Raw genomic sequence first — 17,244 nt, 5'->3', positions numbered from 1 at the left:
ACAACCCTTCCAGTTCATGTACAACCCTTCCGGTTCCAGGTACAAGCCTTTTGGGTTACATGTAGAACCATTTCCACAGAGGGTTCTACATGGAACCCAAAAGAGTTCTACCAGGAACCGAAAAGGGTTCTCCTATGGGGACAGCGGAAGAACCCCTTTGGAACCCTTTTTTCTAAGAGTGCGGTGCGGTGGCGGACTCGGCTCTTCCTGTCCACTAATTATACAGCTATCCTTTTGATGGGTGTGAGTCTTTCAGTTGAGTGGGCCGGTGGTTGACCTGAATCTGTACAACTACAGCACAAGGAGAGAGATTCCAGTACGCTCGCTCTCAAAACCAATCAACATCGAGTTCTCCAGAACACCTAGAAACGTATGCATTCACTTCCTGGTTGAGTTGATGGACAGTTTATGTGTGTGTGTGTGACCTTTCATCTCCCCTCTCACCAGGTGAGTTTTGTATCCATATCACTGTTTTGCGTAGCCAGGTAAACTACCACAGCTTCAATATTACTCAGCAGGCCTTGCAGGAGGCCATACAGGTCAGCGTGGAGTTCACAAGGCCACCCAAAAATAACTTTCCAATCATGTTCCTCTTCAGGTGTGTACAGGCCTTTTAAGTACAGCTTCAAACAGTCAGTCTTTTGTGTGTGTGTTCTCAGGATGTTTGAGAGGCCGACCCCCAGCTTGTATAACATCCACAACATCTATCACTGGGACAGAAACACCACTCACATCACCCTGCCTCCATCATACCTCAATGGTTAGTCTCTTATCTCTCTCTCTCTCTCTCTCTGTCTCTCTTTCACCCTCTCTCTCTCTCTCTCTCTCTCTCTCTCTCTCTCTCTCTCTCTCTCTCTCTCTCTCTCATTTTCTACCCCTACCTCCTCTATCCCTTTCTTATTTGTCATATCACATATTTCATTGTTTAGGCTTTATAAGGTTGAAACATATACTTACAGTATAATTGAAAGAATGTCATGTTTTCCTTTTTGGTTAGTGATTGTCATCCGATGCTAACACTAATGATGATGATAGTGTGAGGAGTGGTGGAACTGGTCCACAGGAGGCTGGTAGCACCTTCATTGGGGAGGACGGGCTCATAGGAACGGAATCAATGGAATGGTATCGGACTCATCAAACACATCGTTTCCATGTGGTTGATACCATTCCATTGACTCCATTCCAGCCATTATTATGAGCCGTCCTCCCCTCAACAGCCTCCTGTGAACTGGACCCTGACCATTCTATTGGATGGTCTGTACTGAAACACCTGGTACAACGATGCATCAGCAACTAGGCAGGTAAGTGTGTGTGAGAGAGTGTGTTAGTGTGTCTGTGTGGTTGTGTGTCTATGTGGTTGTGTGTGTGTGTGTGCCTGTGTATGTTTAACACTCTCTCTATCTCCCATCATGACAGGCAGGTGCTGTCCAGGGAACACGTATTCTGATAGGAGAGCCCATCTTGAGGAAGATTGATGTTTCCAACTCATCCCAATGCCAGGTAAACCAGGGGAGAATGGACACACCTAATTTAACTGACCAGTAAAAAACACTTACATGGGACAGAATGGAGACTGTTAGTTGATGTTCAAAATGAACAGAAAGTGTCGTTTTCGATCTTCTGTTAAACTGCAGGTTCACTTGTCCACCAGCAGAGGGTAGTATAGGCTATAGGTATAGGAGTCCCTGCGGTCCGCTGACTGGCTGGACAGACGGACAGTAGCCTTGGCAACCCAGTTAATTCTCTACAGCCCCCCCAGCAACCTGGGTCTACCATTCACACCTCAGCCCGTGTCCAGTCAGCTAGAGTCTACCATTCACCTACTGCATGGGACTACTTGAGTATGGCATTGTGGTCCTCTGTAGCTCAGCTGGTAGAGCACGGCGCTTGTAACGCCAGGGTAGTGGGTTCGATCCCCGGGACCACCCATACACAAAAATGTATGCACGCATGACTGTAAGTCGCTTTGGATAAAAGCGTCTGCTAAATGGCATATTATTATTATGCCAGGTAACACCCAAGTTTTGTATTTTTTTTGCGATTTGTCCATCATATTCTATTTGCGGGCCAGAAAAAGGCTAGTTATTTGTAAATATATAGGTCCATTATGGCCTGGAGTGTTTTTTTAAACCCAAAATATCATATTTGAGCTGTAGCCTGACCATGTCTGACAATGAAATTGCAGACATGGTCTACTCTTCCTCTCCTCATGGGCTTTTCCTGATTCATCATTAAAGTGATTATCAGTCCTGGACAGCCTCATAGTTTAAATCCTGTGTTAACCTTCATCTCTCCTCTTCAACTCCTATTTCCTCCTCATCTCTCTGGTCCAGCTCTTCCTCCAGATCTGTTCTGCCGGGGTGAAAGGCATGCTGGGATACTGGAGAGACCCAGAGCTGGCTCCAGGTGAGAGAGAACCCCCCCCGCCCCCCTTCTCTCATATATAAAGTAATACATTCTCTTTAAACCTCTTTTGGTTTACAGAGAATATACTGCTCTTCCTCCTGGTGGTGTTTGTGTGTGTGTGTGTTTCCAGGGTTTCCAGAACCATGGCCGCCTCAGTGACTCTACTCAGACACACCTTCTCCAGGCTCCTCTGGCCAATGGTAAACAACCCACAGACAGGGCGACCTTTCACCTTTAACCTTTACCCACACACACTCCACATGGGGACTATCTATAATAATCAATTTAGAAAATGTTGAACAAATTTCAAGTGACAGTTCAGTACTTCAAGTGAAAGTCAAAATGTACATTATATTTCTAGGGTGTGTCCTGATGTTTGTACCCTTTTTACTCGGTCCCCAGGTGTCAGGAGCTGTCCTGTTGGTGGCTCTGTGCTCTGTGGAGAACCTGGGGGTTCAGCTCCCTGGCCCGCTCCCTCCTCACCCTCCTGTCCCTCTACAGGGGCCAACTGGGCTCCTGGACCCCCTCCCTGTCCATGTCTCTCTCCTCTCAGCCCCATCAGCTCCACAGCTCCAACAGCCTGTCTGTCTCTCTCTACCACTGAGCTCTATGTCTCACCCTCAATGTGGCCTGGACAGCACTGGTACACATTCAACTGTTTATGCCCACAGGAGAGTAAGTGACCTTTGACCTCCGTGCTAATCTCACATATAAATATTGTCCAATATAGGATTGCTTTGCTTTGACTGTCAATGAAACTAGAGAACAGGTTGAGGTTGAGATTGGGGTAGGAAAGTGGTTAAAATCTTTATGTCTATTGACACACCTATGTGTAAATCTAATTAACATAATACAAAAATCCCCATCAAAATCCGTCAGTTTAAGCTATCTGTTTTTTTGTATGGGCTGTGTCTCAATCCACCGCATCCGCTTATGTTGGCATTCAGCATCTGTGGTGGAAAGTGGCAGAGCTACAGCGCTGTTAGTCAGACCAGGAGACATCCTGAAAATCAGTCTTCTCACGAAAACGTCTGTAGCGTCCGAACAGTTTGGCCTACTAACTAATGATGACTTTATGAAAAGATGAGACTCTCCGTTTTGCTCTACGAAGAGTTGGCACATCGGCGGTACAGACTTCAGACGAGTTCCATGGGGCTTATGGGGGACAAGCCCCATGGAACTCGTCTGAAGTCTGTACCGCCGATGTGCCAACTTCTGTCTGTAGCGTCCGAACCTTCTGTCTGTAGCATCCGGGAAATCATTCTGGCCTACTAACCCCCACAAGTGTCATGGGACTCTTCTGAATGTAACCTGGTACCAGTTTAAAAAATGAATGGAAGTATGGAGGTAGTTTTGTGCCAACATAAAAAACAAATGTGTCCAAAAAATAATAATATATATTGACCTTTCTTATATCGCCTAGATATAGGACAGACACTTCTGGGGCCACTCGATCGGAAAGGAGGCAGAATGCACGTTAAGCTTTCCTGAATAACTGGACCTGCTGGGACCATAGATCTGTGTGGCCACACTATACACTGAGTGTATAAAACATTAAGATCAGCTTTAACACTGCAGTTAGACTGTGGCTTCCACCAATGTAATTGTCTGCATCATTACCAATCCCCCATATTTTTTGTAAATATATACAGTGGGGAGAAGAAGTATTTGATACACTGCCGATTTTACAGGTTTTCCTACTTACAAAGCATGTAGAGGTCTGTACTTTTTTATCATAGGTACACTTCAACTGTGAGAGACGGAATCTAAAACAAAAATCCAGAAAATCACATTGTATGATTTTTAAGTAATTAATTTGCATTTTATTGCATGACATAAGTATTTGATACATCAGAAAAGCAGAACTTAATATTTGGTACAGAAACCTTTGTTTGCAATTACAGAGATCATACGTTTCCTGTAGGTCTTGACCAGGTTTGCACACACTGCAGCAGGGATTTTGGCCCACTACATACAGACCTTCTCCAGATCCTTCAGGTTTCGGGGCTGTCGCTGGGCAATATGAACTTTCAGCTCCCTCAAAAGATTTTCTATTGGGTTCAGAGGTCTGGAGACTGGCTAGGCCACTCCAGGACCTTGAGATGTTTCTTACGGAGCCACTCCTTAGTTGCCCTGGCTGTGTGTTTCGGGTCGTTGTCATGCTGGAAGACCCAGCCACGACCCATCTTCAATGCTCTTACTGAGGGAAGGAGGTTGTTGGCCAAGATCTCGCGATACATGGCCCCATCCATCCTCCCCTCAATACGGTGCAGTCGTCCTGTCCCCTTTGCAGAAAAGCATCCCCAAAGAATGATGTTTCCACCTCCATGCTTCACAGTTGGGATGGTGTTCTTGGGGTTGTACTCATCCTTCTTCTTCCTCCAAACAGTGGAGTTTAGACCAAAAAGCTCTATTTTTGTCTCATCAGACCACATGACCTTCTCCCATTCCTCCTCTGGATCATCCAGATGGTCATTGGCAAACGTCAGACGGGCCTGGACATGCGCTGGCTTGAGCAGGGGGACCTTGCGTGCGCTGCAGGATTTTAATCCATGACGGCGTAGTGTGTTACTAATGGTTTTCTTTGAGACTGTGGTCCCAGCTCTCTTCAGGTCATTGACCAGGTCCTGCCGTGTAGTTCTGGGCTGATCCCTCACCTTCCTCATGATCATTGATGCCCCACGAGGTGAGATCTTGTATGGAGCCCCAGACCGAGGGTGATTGACCATCATCTTGAACTTCTTCCATTTTCTAATAATTGCGCCAACAGTTGTTGCCTTCTCACCAAGCTACTTGCCTATTGTCCTGTAGCCCATCCCAGCCTTGTGCAGGTCTACAATTTTATCCCTGATGTCCTTACACTGCTCTCTGGTCTTGGCCATTGTGGAGAGGTTGGAGTCTGTTTGATTGAGTGTGTGGACAGGTGACTTTTATACAGGTAACGAGTTCAAACAGGTGCAGTTAATACAGGTAATGAGTGGAGAACAGGGGGGCTTCTTAAAGAAAAACTAATAGGTCTGTGAGAGCCGGAATTCTTACTGGTTGGTAGGTGATCAAATACTTATGTCATGCAATAAAATGCAAATGAATTACTTTAAAATCATTCAATGTGATTTTCTGGATTTTTGTTTTAGATTCCGTCTCTCACAGTTGAAGTGTACCTATGATAAAAATTACAGACCTCTACATGCTTTGTAAGTAGGAAAACCTGCAAAATCGGCAGTGTATCAAATACTTGTTCTCCCCACTGTATATATATATATATATATATAAAGTATCTATATTTTTAAATATATTTTCCCCTAACCCTACCATCCCACCCCTAATTGGAGTAAACTAATGGACAACGACACTTAGGCTTCTACTTCCAGCTTATACATACTATATAAAGAACACCTATTCTTTCAATGACCTAGACTGACCAGATGAAAGCTATAATCACTTATCGATGTCACTTGTTAAATCCACTTCAATCAGTGTAGATGAAGGGGAGGAGAAGGGATAAAGAAGGGTTTTTAAGCCTTGAGACATGGATTGTGTATGTGTGCCATTCAGAGGGTGAATGGGCAAGACAAAAGATTTAAGTGCCTTTGAAGGGGGTATGGTAGTAGGTGCCAGGCGCACCGGCTTGAGTGTGTCAAGAACTGCAACGCTGCTGGATTTTTCAAGCTCAACAGTCAGGGACAGCCAGACAGTGCTGAGGCTGAGACTGCGAGTCAAATTAATGAATGAATGAATATACTACGAGTCAAATTAATGAATGAATGAATATACTATTCAAGAGGGAAATGTTTTAAAAGGTTGTATGTTTAAATACTCTGTGTGGAGTGAATCAGGCTTAATTATGAGTATTCAGTAGGCTACTGCTTGTGTCATCATGTATATTTACGCAAACATTCAATAAACAATGTTCCCTGGTTCAAAATGCTCAAATAAATGGTGTGCAGTGCAGGTTAAGGTGAGGGGAGCACACTGAAAGAATGTAAACAGGGCTCGCTCACTATCAGTCGAATGTTTACATTGTTGAAATCTAGAGACAGACGTCCTTGATATCAAAAGTACACGTTAAACTTTTGGTTGTTCTATGTTCACTGTTGAAAATACAGTAGTCCATTCAGTCCAATGACATTACAACAACTGGTCAACTATCCAATGGCAACCTCGAACGTACTGGATCCAGGAATTAAGTGGCGGTACGCAATTGGAGGAAAGCTGATGATGACAGCCAATTAGAATGTGGCAAGTCAGTGAAGGAGCGTGATTTCCGAATTCTTTAGCTAGAAATCACAAGCCAAAGATCATTTTGTAACCCCACTTCAGGATTCATAAAGATCTACAGAGATTGTTATTAAAAACACAATTTTTGTGACATTCATCTGCTAACGTTACGAGTTAAAAGGGAGAAGTCTCACTCGTTGCACGGATAGCATTCCATTGGAAAACCTGACAATGAGAAAGATAGCGCTGCTACTGATTGTGTTACTTGGCGTTGCCCACTTTGCCGCTGTCATCCGATGTGAAGCTGATGGTAAGGAGCTAGCTAATTTGTAATGAATTAAGTTAGCCAGGAATGTTTACTAGGCTAGTTAGGTAGTTGGCTTATCCTGTAATTATAACAGCCAGGCAGCTCTTATTAACTAGGTAGTTGGCTGGCTAGTTAGCTAGCTAATTGCTAACTTGACTGCTGGCTAGTTTTTGTAGAATGTTGTGCGTACACGCGCGTACTCTGTATGTTGCAGCGTGGTTTTGTTATGTTGCAATGTAAACCCAACTGTGTTGTCCAGTCAGACTATCGTTGCTAGACATTATGTTTATTTCACACTGTGTGTTATCCATGGTGTTCGCAGATGTAGCGGAAGAAGTAGAGAAGGAGGAGGAGGATGATGATGAAGATGAGGATAAAGCTGATGGAACAGAGGTGAAGAATGAGAATGGAGTGTTGGTCCTGAATGATGACAACTTCGACATGTTCATGGAGGGGAAGGACATCGTACTGGTTGAGTTCTATGCACCATGGTAAGTTTGCATAAAGGGATAGTTCACAATAATAAAGTCAATATTTGGCAGTCATTGGAGACGTGTCCATCCGCATTGTCTATTGTGCAGTTCCTGGTAGCCGATATGTAGTTTGAAAAACAGGCAGACCTTAATCTCAAATATGCATGGGATATCTGCACCATTTAATTCATTTCCCATTGATTGACACTTCTCTAATCAGTTACCCTCCGCTCTCCCAGGTGTGGCCACTGTAAGCAGTTTGCTTCAGAGTATGAGAAGATTGCCCTGACTCTGAAGGAGAATGACCCCCCTATCCCTGTGGCCAAGGTGGACGCGACCAAGTCCAGTTCCTTAGGGAGCAGGTTCGAGGTGTCGGGATATCCCACCTTCAAGATCATGAAGAAGGGGGAGGCTGTGGAGTATGATGGAGCCAGGAATGAGCAGGGTAAGACGTCTACTAAGAAGACTTATCCAGTCAGGACCTGACTGTCTTTTTCAGCCTTTGACAACGCTACATTGCCAGCTTGTTTAGTTCAAGCAGAAACAGAGTATTAAACAGGTTACTATAACGTAGTAACTGTGGTTGTGTTTGTCTTGTGGCTCGAGTGGATTGGAACCCACTTTCAGTTTCACTACAGTAACATTAGTAACGCAGTAACTGTGGTTGTGTTTCAGCCATTGTGGCTCGAGTGATGGAAGTGGCCCAGCCGGACTGGAAGCCCCCTCCAGAGGCCACCCTGGTGCTGACCAAGGACAACTTTGACGAGGTGGTCAACAGCGCTGACATCATCCTGGTGGAGTTCTATGCCCCATGGTCAGTCAGTACCCCCAGACAACGTTTAGGATGCATCTCAATAGTCTAGAGTCTCCTCTGCTTCACCTGCACTGAGTTATGAAATTAAATCTATCATGGCCTTTGTGTTTTCTAACTGGTGAAGGAGGAGATGAAGTTGAAGCCATTTTACTGTGATGCTTCATGAATTATGTTATTCTTGCCTTCTGAAGCTTCATAGTGCTGTTATAACTTTCCCTCCCCTATTTCACTATTCTAATAATATCATGGCATTTTTGCAGATATTCGGATAGTTGATAACCCCCCCCCCAAAACAAGTTGCTCTTGGGTCCAATCAGAATGCCGTAAATGCCGGTACCACAACAGCTGACAGTGTACGGTTGTGTTTTTGACTACTATTCTCCGGTAGATGTTGGTTAACAGTCAGCAACAGTGAAAGAAAAATCTGATGTTCCCTATGATAGAACTGATTCTGTTTCAAAAACTTTTCTGGTGAGTGTTTTGCATTGATCTGTGTCATGTCTTGTAGAATCTCCCTTAGGTGCGCACCTGTTATCACTAGGCTATTGAAAGTGTGTGGGGGGGAAATACAGAAGGTTACCGTTGTTAGGGCTGACTGGAGAGCTAATGCGCTAGGAAAATAAAATGCCCTTTCATGTAAAATGCAACGAGAGTTGTATATGTTCTTGAAAATAAAATAATTACTTTGCGCATCCTCAGATCTGTAGGCTAGTACTAGGGATGTTCGCGGTTAACCGTTAATCGGTTAGCTGCCGCATTTGACCGGTCATGCTTATTGGTCTATAGGTTAATTTGCATAATTTTGTGGAATTAAATTGGCACGTGTGTATTTTTGTTAGTGGTCATGCATTTTATTTATCGCGCTCACAGCATACAGAGCCTAGTTTGAGGAGCGGAATAGCCTACCACACAGACAGCGTGAGAGTAGCTCCTCAAAAGGCCTGAAGGCTACTGGAGTAAAACCTGCTTTTGTAAGCCCAGTCATTGCGCAACAAATAACAATTCTAAATGCAATCGCGTTAACTTTGGTGGCCACGATTAAAAAGGAGCTCTTTTTATTTCTGTCTCAACTCGTAAAGCGTGCCTCCCATTCGGATGCATAGGCTATAGCCTGCCTACCATTGACTATCAGCGGTAGGCCCAACACTTTGCAATGTGAGCTTGAGGCAGTATAACTATTTGAAACCTGAACGTTTTACTTAACTTCAAATAATGAGAGATGTCATACCTTGCTTCAAAGTAGACATGTGAAAATCCATCCATAGAAACGTGGAGACAATTTTATAAAGACTTCCTGATGCCATTAACCAGCATTTCTCTCCTGTTCTATTGGTTTCATATCAACTTTCTTTCGTTGTCCAGAAGCCAAAGGCACAATCCTAGTCATATTAGCAAACCATCATAGTAGTTGCTATTTGTTCCTCCTCTTTCTAAATGTCTAACTGAGATGTATATCTGTCACCATATGGAGCTGCTTACCTTAGGTGCAGTTTAGAACTGTGTTTTCCGTGAATTGCATTTGGACAAATGTTTGAAAATGACATTTTATTAGCTACTTCATTACAGGAGTTGCATGTTCAATAATAGGCTATAGCCTTTTGACTGTAAGATGATAAGCTTACTATTGTTGCATGTTTCCATTTAAGCTCTTAATGAAAAATGTCTGGTCCTTGTATGCATGCATAGTATTGGAGAAAAGAAGGCAAAGCGCAAGGTTTCACTCTCGACAAAATCTGTCCAAATAAGTCCAATGTGTTTCTATGGGCTTATTTTGGGCCTAAGCTTGTCGCCTGCCTTCCCGCCTTGGGACGACTCCCATTGTTAGGGCGGAAACATAAGCATCTCATGATTATATACAGATCTCTGATAGTATTTTCTGTTGGTCACATTAATTTGTTCTTACCATTTGTTAAACGGTTAATAAGGGTCAGTTAGTCAGCAGCATAATGTACCTACATTTACATCCCTAGCTAGTACATTTACAGTGCGCAACAAACAATACATTTTTTTCTCCAAAAATGAACACTAACGTCCGTTGGGATATTTGAATAACCATGCCCATCCCTATTCCAGGTGTGGCCACTGTAAGCGGCTGGCTCCAGAGTACGAGAAGGCAGCCAAGGACCTGAGCCAGCGCTCTCCTCCCATCCCCCTGGCCAAGGTAGACGCCACCCAGGAGAACGACATCGCCATCCGCTTCGGGGTGTCGGGGTACCCCACCCTCAAGATCTTTAGGAAGGGGAAGGCCTTTGACTACAACGGACCCAGAGAGAAGAATGGTACGTCCACGCTTCACTGTTTCAGACACTACCCCATGACTAAATATATCTGCTAACATTATGGACTTTAGGACCCGTCCCATGTTAATGATATAGCCGAGGGTACTAACTATTCTGTGTGTGTTCTCTCTGTAGGTATCGTTGACTATATGAGCGACCAGGCGGGGCCACCCTCCAAGCAGGTGCAGACGGTGAAACAGGTGCAGGAGTTAATCAAAGATGGCGATGATGCTGTCATAGTGGGCGTGTTCTCCTCAGAGCAGGATACAACCTATGACCTCTACCTAGAGGCCTGTGAGTACATAATTAATTACATTGACATTGAGAATGCATTTGTCAGTGTTCATGATACATAGAATATTGCATATGATGTGTAGTATACAGAGGATATATTTAATCCGTGCTCCTGTACTCCCAGTGCGGCCTTCTAATTCTAAAGGAGATAGTTATTGTTGTGTTCCCCTCCTCTCACTCCTCCCAGGTAACGCTCTTAGAGAGGACTTCAAGTTCCTCCACACCTTCAGTTCAGACGTGGCCAAGCTCCTCAAGGCCTCCCCAAGCCAGGTCGTCATGGTGCATCCTGAGAAGTTCAGGTCCAAGTACGAGAAAGCCTCATATATACTCACCATCAAAGTAAGTCTGACAACTGGTGTGTGTGTGTGCGTTACGCTAGTCAGCTTCTTACACACTCAAATCAATGCCACATGCACCGAATACAACCGGTGTAGACCTTACAGTGAAATGCTTACTTACTTACAAGCCCTTGACCAACAATGCAGTTTTAAGAAAAGTGTTAAATAAAAAGTAGATAAGTTAAAAAATAGCTAATAATTAAAGAGCAGCAGTAAAATAAAATAACAGTAGGGAGGCTATATACAGGGGGTACCGGTACAGAGTCAATGTGCAGGGGCACCGGTTAGTTGAGGTAATATGTATGTGACAGTAAGCCTTGTGATGGAGGGAAAAAATCTAAACAGTTACATATCACAATATTATTTTGGGCAATATTAAATCAATACTTTGACTTCCAAGTATCGATTTGTAAATTTTTTTTACATTATTGTTATTATAAATGTTTTGCTAGGTAGCGTTAGCTAGCGCTAGTCGGCTGTACCTGCGGCAAAACTCCTGCATTTTTCATCCTAAAGCATGTGCTCCATCTTCTTTTTTTAATAGTGAGCCAACATGTTTTCAGCACTTATTTCCATGACTGATCAAAACTTGTTTCCTCATGTTCTTTTGTCTGTCTGCAGCAGACATATGGTGAGCAATATGTTTGGAACATCAAATCACAATAAAATCGCAGTATCGAATCGCAATACATATAGAATCGTGGGAATTGCAAAACATATCGTATCGGCACCTATGTATCTTGATAATATCGTATCGTGAGGTCCCTGGCAATTCCCAGCCTGATTCACTGGATGGATGCCATTTATCCATCTCACTGCAATATGCAGGGATATCTGAAACTAGCAGACTTCAATGAAGCATGCTTTCCTAACTTAAATAGAATACTGAAATGATTCATGTATGTATAATGTCCTGCCTCCTCTCCCCCCAGGACTCCACAGAGGTGTCGGAGGTGCAGGACTTCTTTAAGAAACACATCCTGCCGCTGGTGGGTCACAGGAAACAAAGCAATGATGCTAAACGTTACACCAAGAGACCACTGGTCGTCGTTTACTACGGAGTGGACTTCAGCTTTGACTACAGGAAAGGTGTGTCCTCAACCCCTTATTTCCTATATTAGGTGAATATCTTAAGGTGAAAGTCTTAAGCAGCATAGCTTCCATAATACCTTTTTTGTCAGGCTGAAGGGCTGGAACAATATATCAAATCAAATCAAATCAAATTTTATTGGTCACATGCGCCGAATACAACAGGTGCAGACATTACAGTGAAATGCTTACTTACAGCCCTTAACCAACAGTGCATTTATTTTAAACAAAAAAAGTAAGAATAAAACAACAACAAAAAAAGTGTTGAGAAAAAAAGAGCAGAAGTAAAATAAAGTGACAGTAGGGAGGCTATATATACAGTAAAATAAAGTGACAGTAGGGAGGCTATATATACAGGGGGGTACCGTTGCAGAGTCAATGTGCGGGGGCACCGGCTAGTTGAGGTAGTTGAGGTAATATGTACATGTGGGTAGAGTTAAAGTGACTATGCATAAATACTTAACAGAGTAGCAGCAGCGTAAAAGGATGGGGTGGGGGACAGTGCAAATAGTCCGGGTAGCCATGATTAGCTGTTCAGGAGTCTTATGGCTTGGGGGTAGAAGCTGTTGAGAAGTCTTTTGGACCTAGACTTGGCACTCCGGTACCGCTTGCCGTGCGGTAGCAGAGAGAACAGTCTATGACTAGGGTGGCTGGAGTCTTTGACAATTTTGAGGGCCTTCCTCTGACACCGCCTGGTATAGAGGTCCTGAATGGCAGGGAGCTTTGCCCCAGTGATGTACTGGGCCGTACGCACTACCCTCTGTAGTGCCTTGCGGTCAGAGGCCAAGCAGTTGCCATACCAGGCGGTGATGCAACCAGTCAGGATGCTCTCGATGGTGCAGCTGTAGAATTTTTGAGGATCTGAGGACCCATGCCAAATCTTTTTAGTCTCCTGAGGGGGAATAGGCTTTGTCGTGCCCTCTTCACGACTGTCTTGGTGTGTTTGGACCATGATAGTTCGTTGGTGATGTGGACACCAAGGAACTTGAAGCTCTCAACCTGTTCCACTACAGCCCCGTTGATGAGAATGGGGGCGTGCTCAGTCCTCTTTTTTTTCCTGTAGTCCACAATCATCTCCTTTGTCTTGGTCACGTTGAGGGAGAGGTTGTTGTCCTGGCACCACACGGCCAGATCTCTGACCTCCTCCCTATAGGCTGTCTCATCGTTGTCGGTGATCAGGCCTACCACTGTTGTGTCGTCGGCAAACTTAATGATGGTGTTGGAGTCGTGCCTGGCCATGCAGTCATGGGTGAACAGAGAGTACAGGAGGGGGACTGAGCACGCACCCCTGAGGGGCCCCCCGTGTTGAGGATCAGTGTGGCAGATGTGTTGTTACTTACCCTTACCACCTGGGGGCGGCCCGTCAGGAAGTCCAGGATCCAGTTGCAGAGGGAGGTGTTTAGTCCCAGGATCCTTAGCTTAGTGATGAGCTTAGAGGGCACTATGGTGTTGAATGCTGAGCTGTAGTCAATGAATAGCATTCTCATGTAGGTGTTCCTCTTGTCCAGGTGGGAAAGGGCAGTGTGGAGTGCGATAGAGATTGCATCATCTGTGGATCTGTTGGGGCGGTATGCAAATTGGAGTGGGTCTAGGGTTTCTGGGATTATGCTGTTGATATGAGCCATGACCAGTCTTTCAAAGCACTTCATGGCTACAGACGTCAGTGCTACGGGTCGGTAGTCATTTAGGCAGGTTATCTTAGAGTTCTTGGGCACGGGGACTATGGTGGTCTGCTTGAAACATGTTGGTATTACAGACTCAGTCAGGGACATGTTGAAAATGTCAGTGAAGACACTTGCCAGTTGGTCAGCACATGCTCGGAGTACACGTCCTGGTAATCCGTCTGGCCCTGCGGCCTTGTGAATGTTGACCTGCTTAAAAGTCTTACTCACATCGGCTACGGAGAGCGTGATCACATAGTCATCCGGAACAGCTGGTGCTCTCATGCATGCTTCAGTGTTGCTTGCCTCGAAGCGAGCATAGAAGTGGTTTAGCTCGTCTGGTAGGCTTGTGTCACTGGGCAGCTCGCGGCTGTGCTTCCCTTTGTAGTCTGTAATAGTTTTCAAGCCCTGCCACATCCGACGAGCGTCAGAGCCAGTGTAGTATGATTCAATCTTAGACCTGTATTGACTCTTTGCCTGTTTGATGGTTCGTCGGAGGTCATAGCGGGATTTCTTATAAGCGTCCGGGTTAGAGTCCCGTTCCTTGAAAGCGGCAGCTCTACCCTTTAGCTCAGTGCTGCACTTCAAGTAGATCTCCTCCCTGACCGAGGTTTGGAGAACCTTGGCTGTTAATTGGAGCCTGCAGCTCATGTCTGATTACCCCCTCTATCTCTGTTCCAGCGACCCAGTTCTGGAGGAGCAAGGTTTTGGAGGTGGCCAAGGATTTCCCAGAATACACCTTTGCCATCGCTGATGAGGAGGACTACTCAGATGAGTTGAAGAGCCTGGGGCTCAGTGACAGCGGGGAGGAAGTCAACGTGGGGATCCTGGGAGATGGAGGCAAGAAGTTTGCCATGGAGCCTGAGGAGTTAGACTCTGAGGTGCTGAGGGACTTCATCATGGCCTTCAAGAAAGGTGAGTTTTACAGCAATTGTTGTCAATTGAAAGTATGTCAGAGGACTTCACACCACAGCATGTTGTATTGAGTTACAGGTTATTCTGAGTTGAGTGCCTTGTCTGCTGCCAGCAAAATATTATCAGTATGTGACAGGTCTTGATGGTCCTATTGAGTTTACAGGGTTGACCATTGAAACTGTCAGAATTGCCAAGATTGTGTAATAGACTATTAGTGGTCAGCATGTCTGGTTTTGTCTGTTCCCCTCTACAGGCAAACTGAAGCCCATCATCAAATCCCAGCCAGTGCCCAAGAACAACCAAGGCCCCGTGAAGGTAGTGGTTGGGAAAACTTTTGACGACATCGTCATGGATACCAAAAAAGACGTTCTGATAGAGTTCTACGCCCCGTGGTGTGGCCACTGTAAGAAGCTGGAACCCGACTACACAGCCCTGGGGAAGAAATACAAGAGCGAGAAGAACCTGGTCATCGCCAAAATGGACGCCACAGCCAACGATGTGCCTCACGACAGCTACAAAACGGAGGGCTTCCCCACCATCTACTTTGCGCCTAGCAACAGCAAGCAGAGCCCAATCAAATTCGAGGGCGGGGACAGAACCATAGAAGGATTAAGTAAGTTCTTGGAACAGCACGCCACAAAGTTATCACAGAGCAGAGATGAACTTTGAGAATATCTCGCTCTGAGTACCTAAACTCCAACTATGCCTCTGCAGTCCCAGGTGCCCTGGGGGAGCCGAGGGCAGAGGCTGTCAATCTCAAATCAACCCCTCCTAGCCCCTACACCCTAGCCACTTATGCATAGACCTTAGAGGGTTGGATCAGAGAGCAAGATGGAGCTACCACCGTATTGTTTAGATGTATTCAACCCTCTCAGATCTCCACTAGGGCCTAGTGGTTAGGGCCTAGTGGTTAGGGGCTAGGAATTTGTTTCCCCAAAGAGGGCTCTTAGTGAGTTGCTGTGATCCACAGATTCAGCTTTTGTTTTCCATGTCTAAAAGCATGTAAGCACTGTGTTCCAGATTTCTAAGTCTTTTTAAATAAAATGTTGTGAAAACGGATGTGGTTTTGTGGTGGTAGTTGTGTATACTGTTATGTACTGAGTGGTGGGCTGCATAATTCCTCTTCCCAGCACCTCAGCTGTCCCCTTAAGAAAAAGATTGCAGTACAATGCAGTATAACTGCAGTATGCTGCGAATACTGTGTCCAAAATAAAACTTTTTTAACTACAGTAACATTGCAATTACTGCTTCCAAAATACAACAGTCAACTACAGTTACTGCACTTTTACTGCAGTTTCAAAACTGCAATCTTTTTTTGTAAGGGTCATGTACAACTCTTCCCAGTGTGAAATAGTTCCAATCCTTCTGATTGTGTTGTGATGTCATGTTGTAAAATTTCTCTGTGTGAAAATGTTCCCAGTTCAATAATTGCACGTGTGTCTCTTTATGTGGATGGCTGAGTTCGTGTGGATGTAGCACACCTTCCCACACCCTTGATTTAGCTAGCTAGCATAATTGGCTGTCAGCTGGTCGAGATGGCTTGTTCTCAGATGTGTGACGTCTTAGCTTGTTTGTATAGCTAAACAAACGAATATAAAAGCTAGGTTTTAGCCAAAGTTCAAAAAACAGTTTCACATCTCCACTAGTTACTTTGACATTGTTTAAATGTTATTTTGATAACCAAATGTGCTGCGCTAGCTATCTGCCATTCCGTGCATCACGTGATACACTAGCTAGCTAGCACAACTAGCTTGTGTCCACAACTAGCTAGCTTATAACTACCAATGGTAGCGCCTCTGCTGGAGCAAATATTTAATAGAAAGTAAATGGCAGAACTGCAAATAAATGCTATATTGATTAGTGGTAAAGCCAAGTCAACTATCAACACTACTACCAAATAGTTTTTATAACTAACCCATGGTACTGCAATTTGTCCAAAAGCATGTTTTTGCTGTCAGTTGAGTGACCTCTACTGTTGTAATGTGGAACTGAAGACTCGACTGGTGCGACTGTCTTCTAGAATATAATATATATATATATATATATATATATATATATATATACAGTACCAGTCAAACGTTTGGACACACCTACTAATTCCAGAGTTTTTCTTTATTTTTTAAAACTATTTTCTACATTGTAGAATAATAGTGAAGACATCAAAACAATGACATAACACATGGAATCATGTAGTAATAACCATAAGTGTTAAACAATTTTATATTTGAGATTCTTCAAAGTACATTACATTTACATTTAGCCACACTTTGCCTTGATGACAGCTTTGCACACTCATGGCATTCTCTCAACCAGCTTTATGAGGTAGTCACCAGGAATGCATTTCAATTAACAGGTGTGCCTTAAAAGTTAATTTGTGGATATTCTTTCCTTAATGCGTTTGAGGCAATCAGTTGTGTTGTGACAAGGTAGGGGTGGTATACAGAAGATAG

At 44.3% G+C, this 17,244-nt stretch overlaps 1 protein-coding gene and 2 long non-coding RNA genes across 3 annotated transcripts; all 3 read left to right on the top strand.

Moving 5' to 3' along the window:
* Window positions 1-665: 665 nt before the first annotated feature.
* LOC121570481 lies at window positions 666-1,808 on the top strand. The gene is made up of 3 exons (XR_006001467.2): window positions 666-760; window positions 1,417-1,500; window positions 1,635-1,808. It is a non-coding gene; the product is annotated as an uncharacterized LOC121570481 (long non-coding RNA).
* Window positions 1,809-2,346: 538 nt separating this feature from the next.
* LOC121570482 lies at window positions 2,347-3,075 on the top strand. Its single transcript, XR_006001468.1, has 3 exons — window positions 2,347-2,406; window positions 2,537-2,606; window positions 2,809-3,075. It is a non-coding gene; the product is annotated as an uncharacterized LOC121570482 (long non-coding RNA).
* Window positions 3,076-6,638: 3,563 nt separating this feature from the next.
* On the top strand, window positions 6,639-15,853 carry LOC121569319 (protein disulfide-isomerase A4). Its single transcript, XM_041880176.1, has 10 exons — window positions 6,639-6,934; window positions 7,254-7,422; window positions 7,644-7,849; window positions 8,080-8,218; window positions 10,292-10,497; window positions 10,633-10,791; window positions 10,979-11,130; window positions 12,062-12,218; window positions 14,561-14,794; window positions 15,048-15,853. Exons 1-10 carry the CDS (start codon window positions 6,856-6,858, stop codon window positions 15,461-15,463), a joined length of 1,917 nt encoding a protein of 638 aa, XP_041736110.1. The 5' UTR covers window positions 6,639-6,855; the 3' UTR covers window positions 15,464-15,853.
* The last annotated feature ends 1,391 nt before the right edge of the window (window positions 15,854-17,244 follow it).

The sequence above is a fragment of the Coregonus clupeaformis genome, chromosome 7, assembly GCF_020615455.1.
Source record: "Coregonus clupeaformis isolate EN_2021a chromosome 7, ASM2061545v1, whole genome shotgun sequence".
Taxonomy (NCBI): domain Eukaryota; kingdom Metazoa; phylum Chordata; class Actinopteri; order Salmoniformes; family Salmonidae; genus Coregonus; species Coregonus clupeaformis.
Note: the sequence above shows the minus strand (reverse complement) of the source record. Positions and strands in the feature narration are given on the sequence as shown.

Bases quoted from the DNA above. Each gene is read 5' to 3' on its own strand.
- LOC121569319 (XM_041880176.1), top strand. From the start codon at position 6,856: ATGAGAAAGATAGCGCTGCTACTGATTGTGTTACTTGGCGTTGCCCAC. The intron at 7,423-7,643 runs GTAAGTTTGCAT...CCGCTCTCCCAG, and splicing joins GTTGAGTTCTATGCACCATG to GTGTGGCCACTGTAAGCAGT. The intron at 8,219-10,291 runs GTCAGTCAGTAC...TCCCTATTCCAG, and splicing joins GTGGAGTTCTATGCCCCATG to GTGTGGCCACTGTAAGCGGC.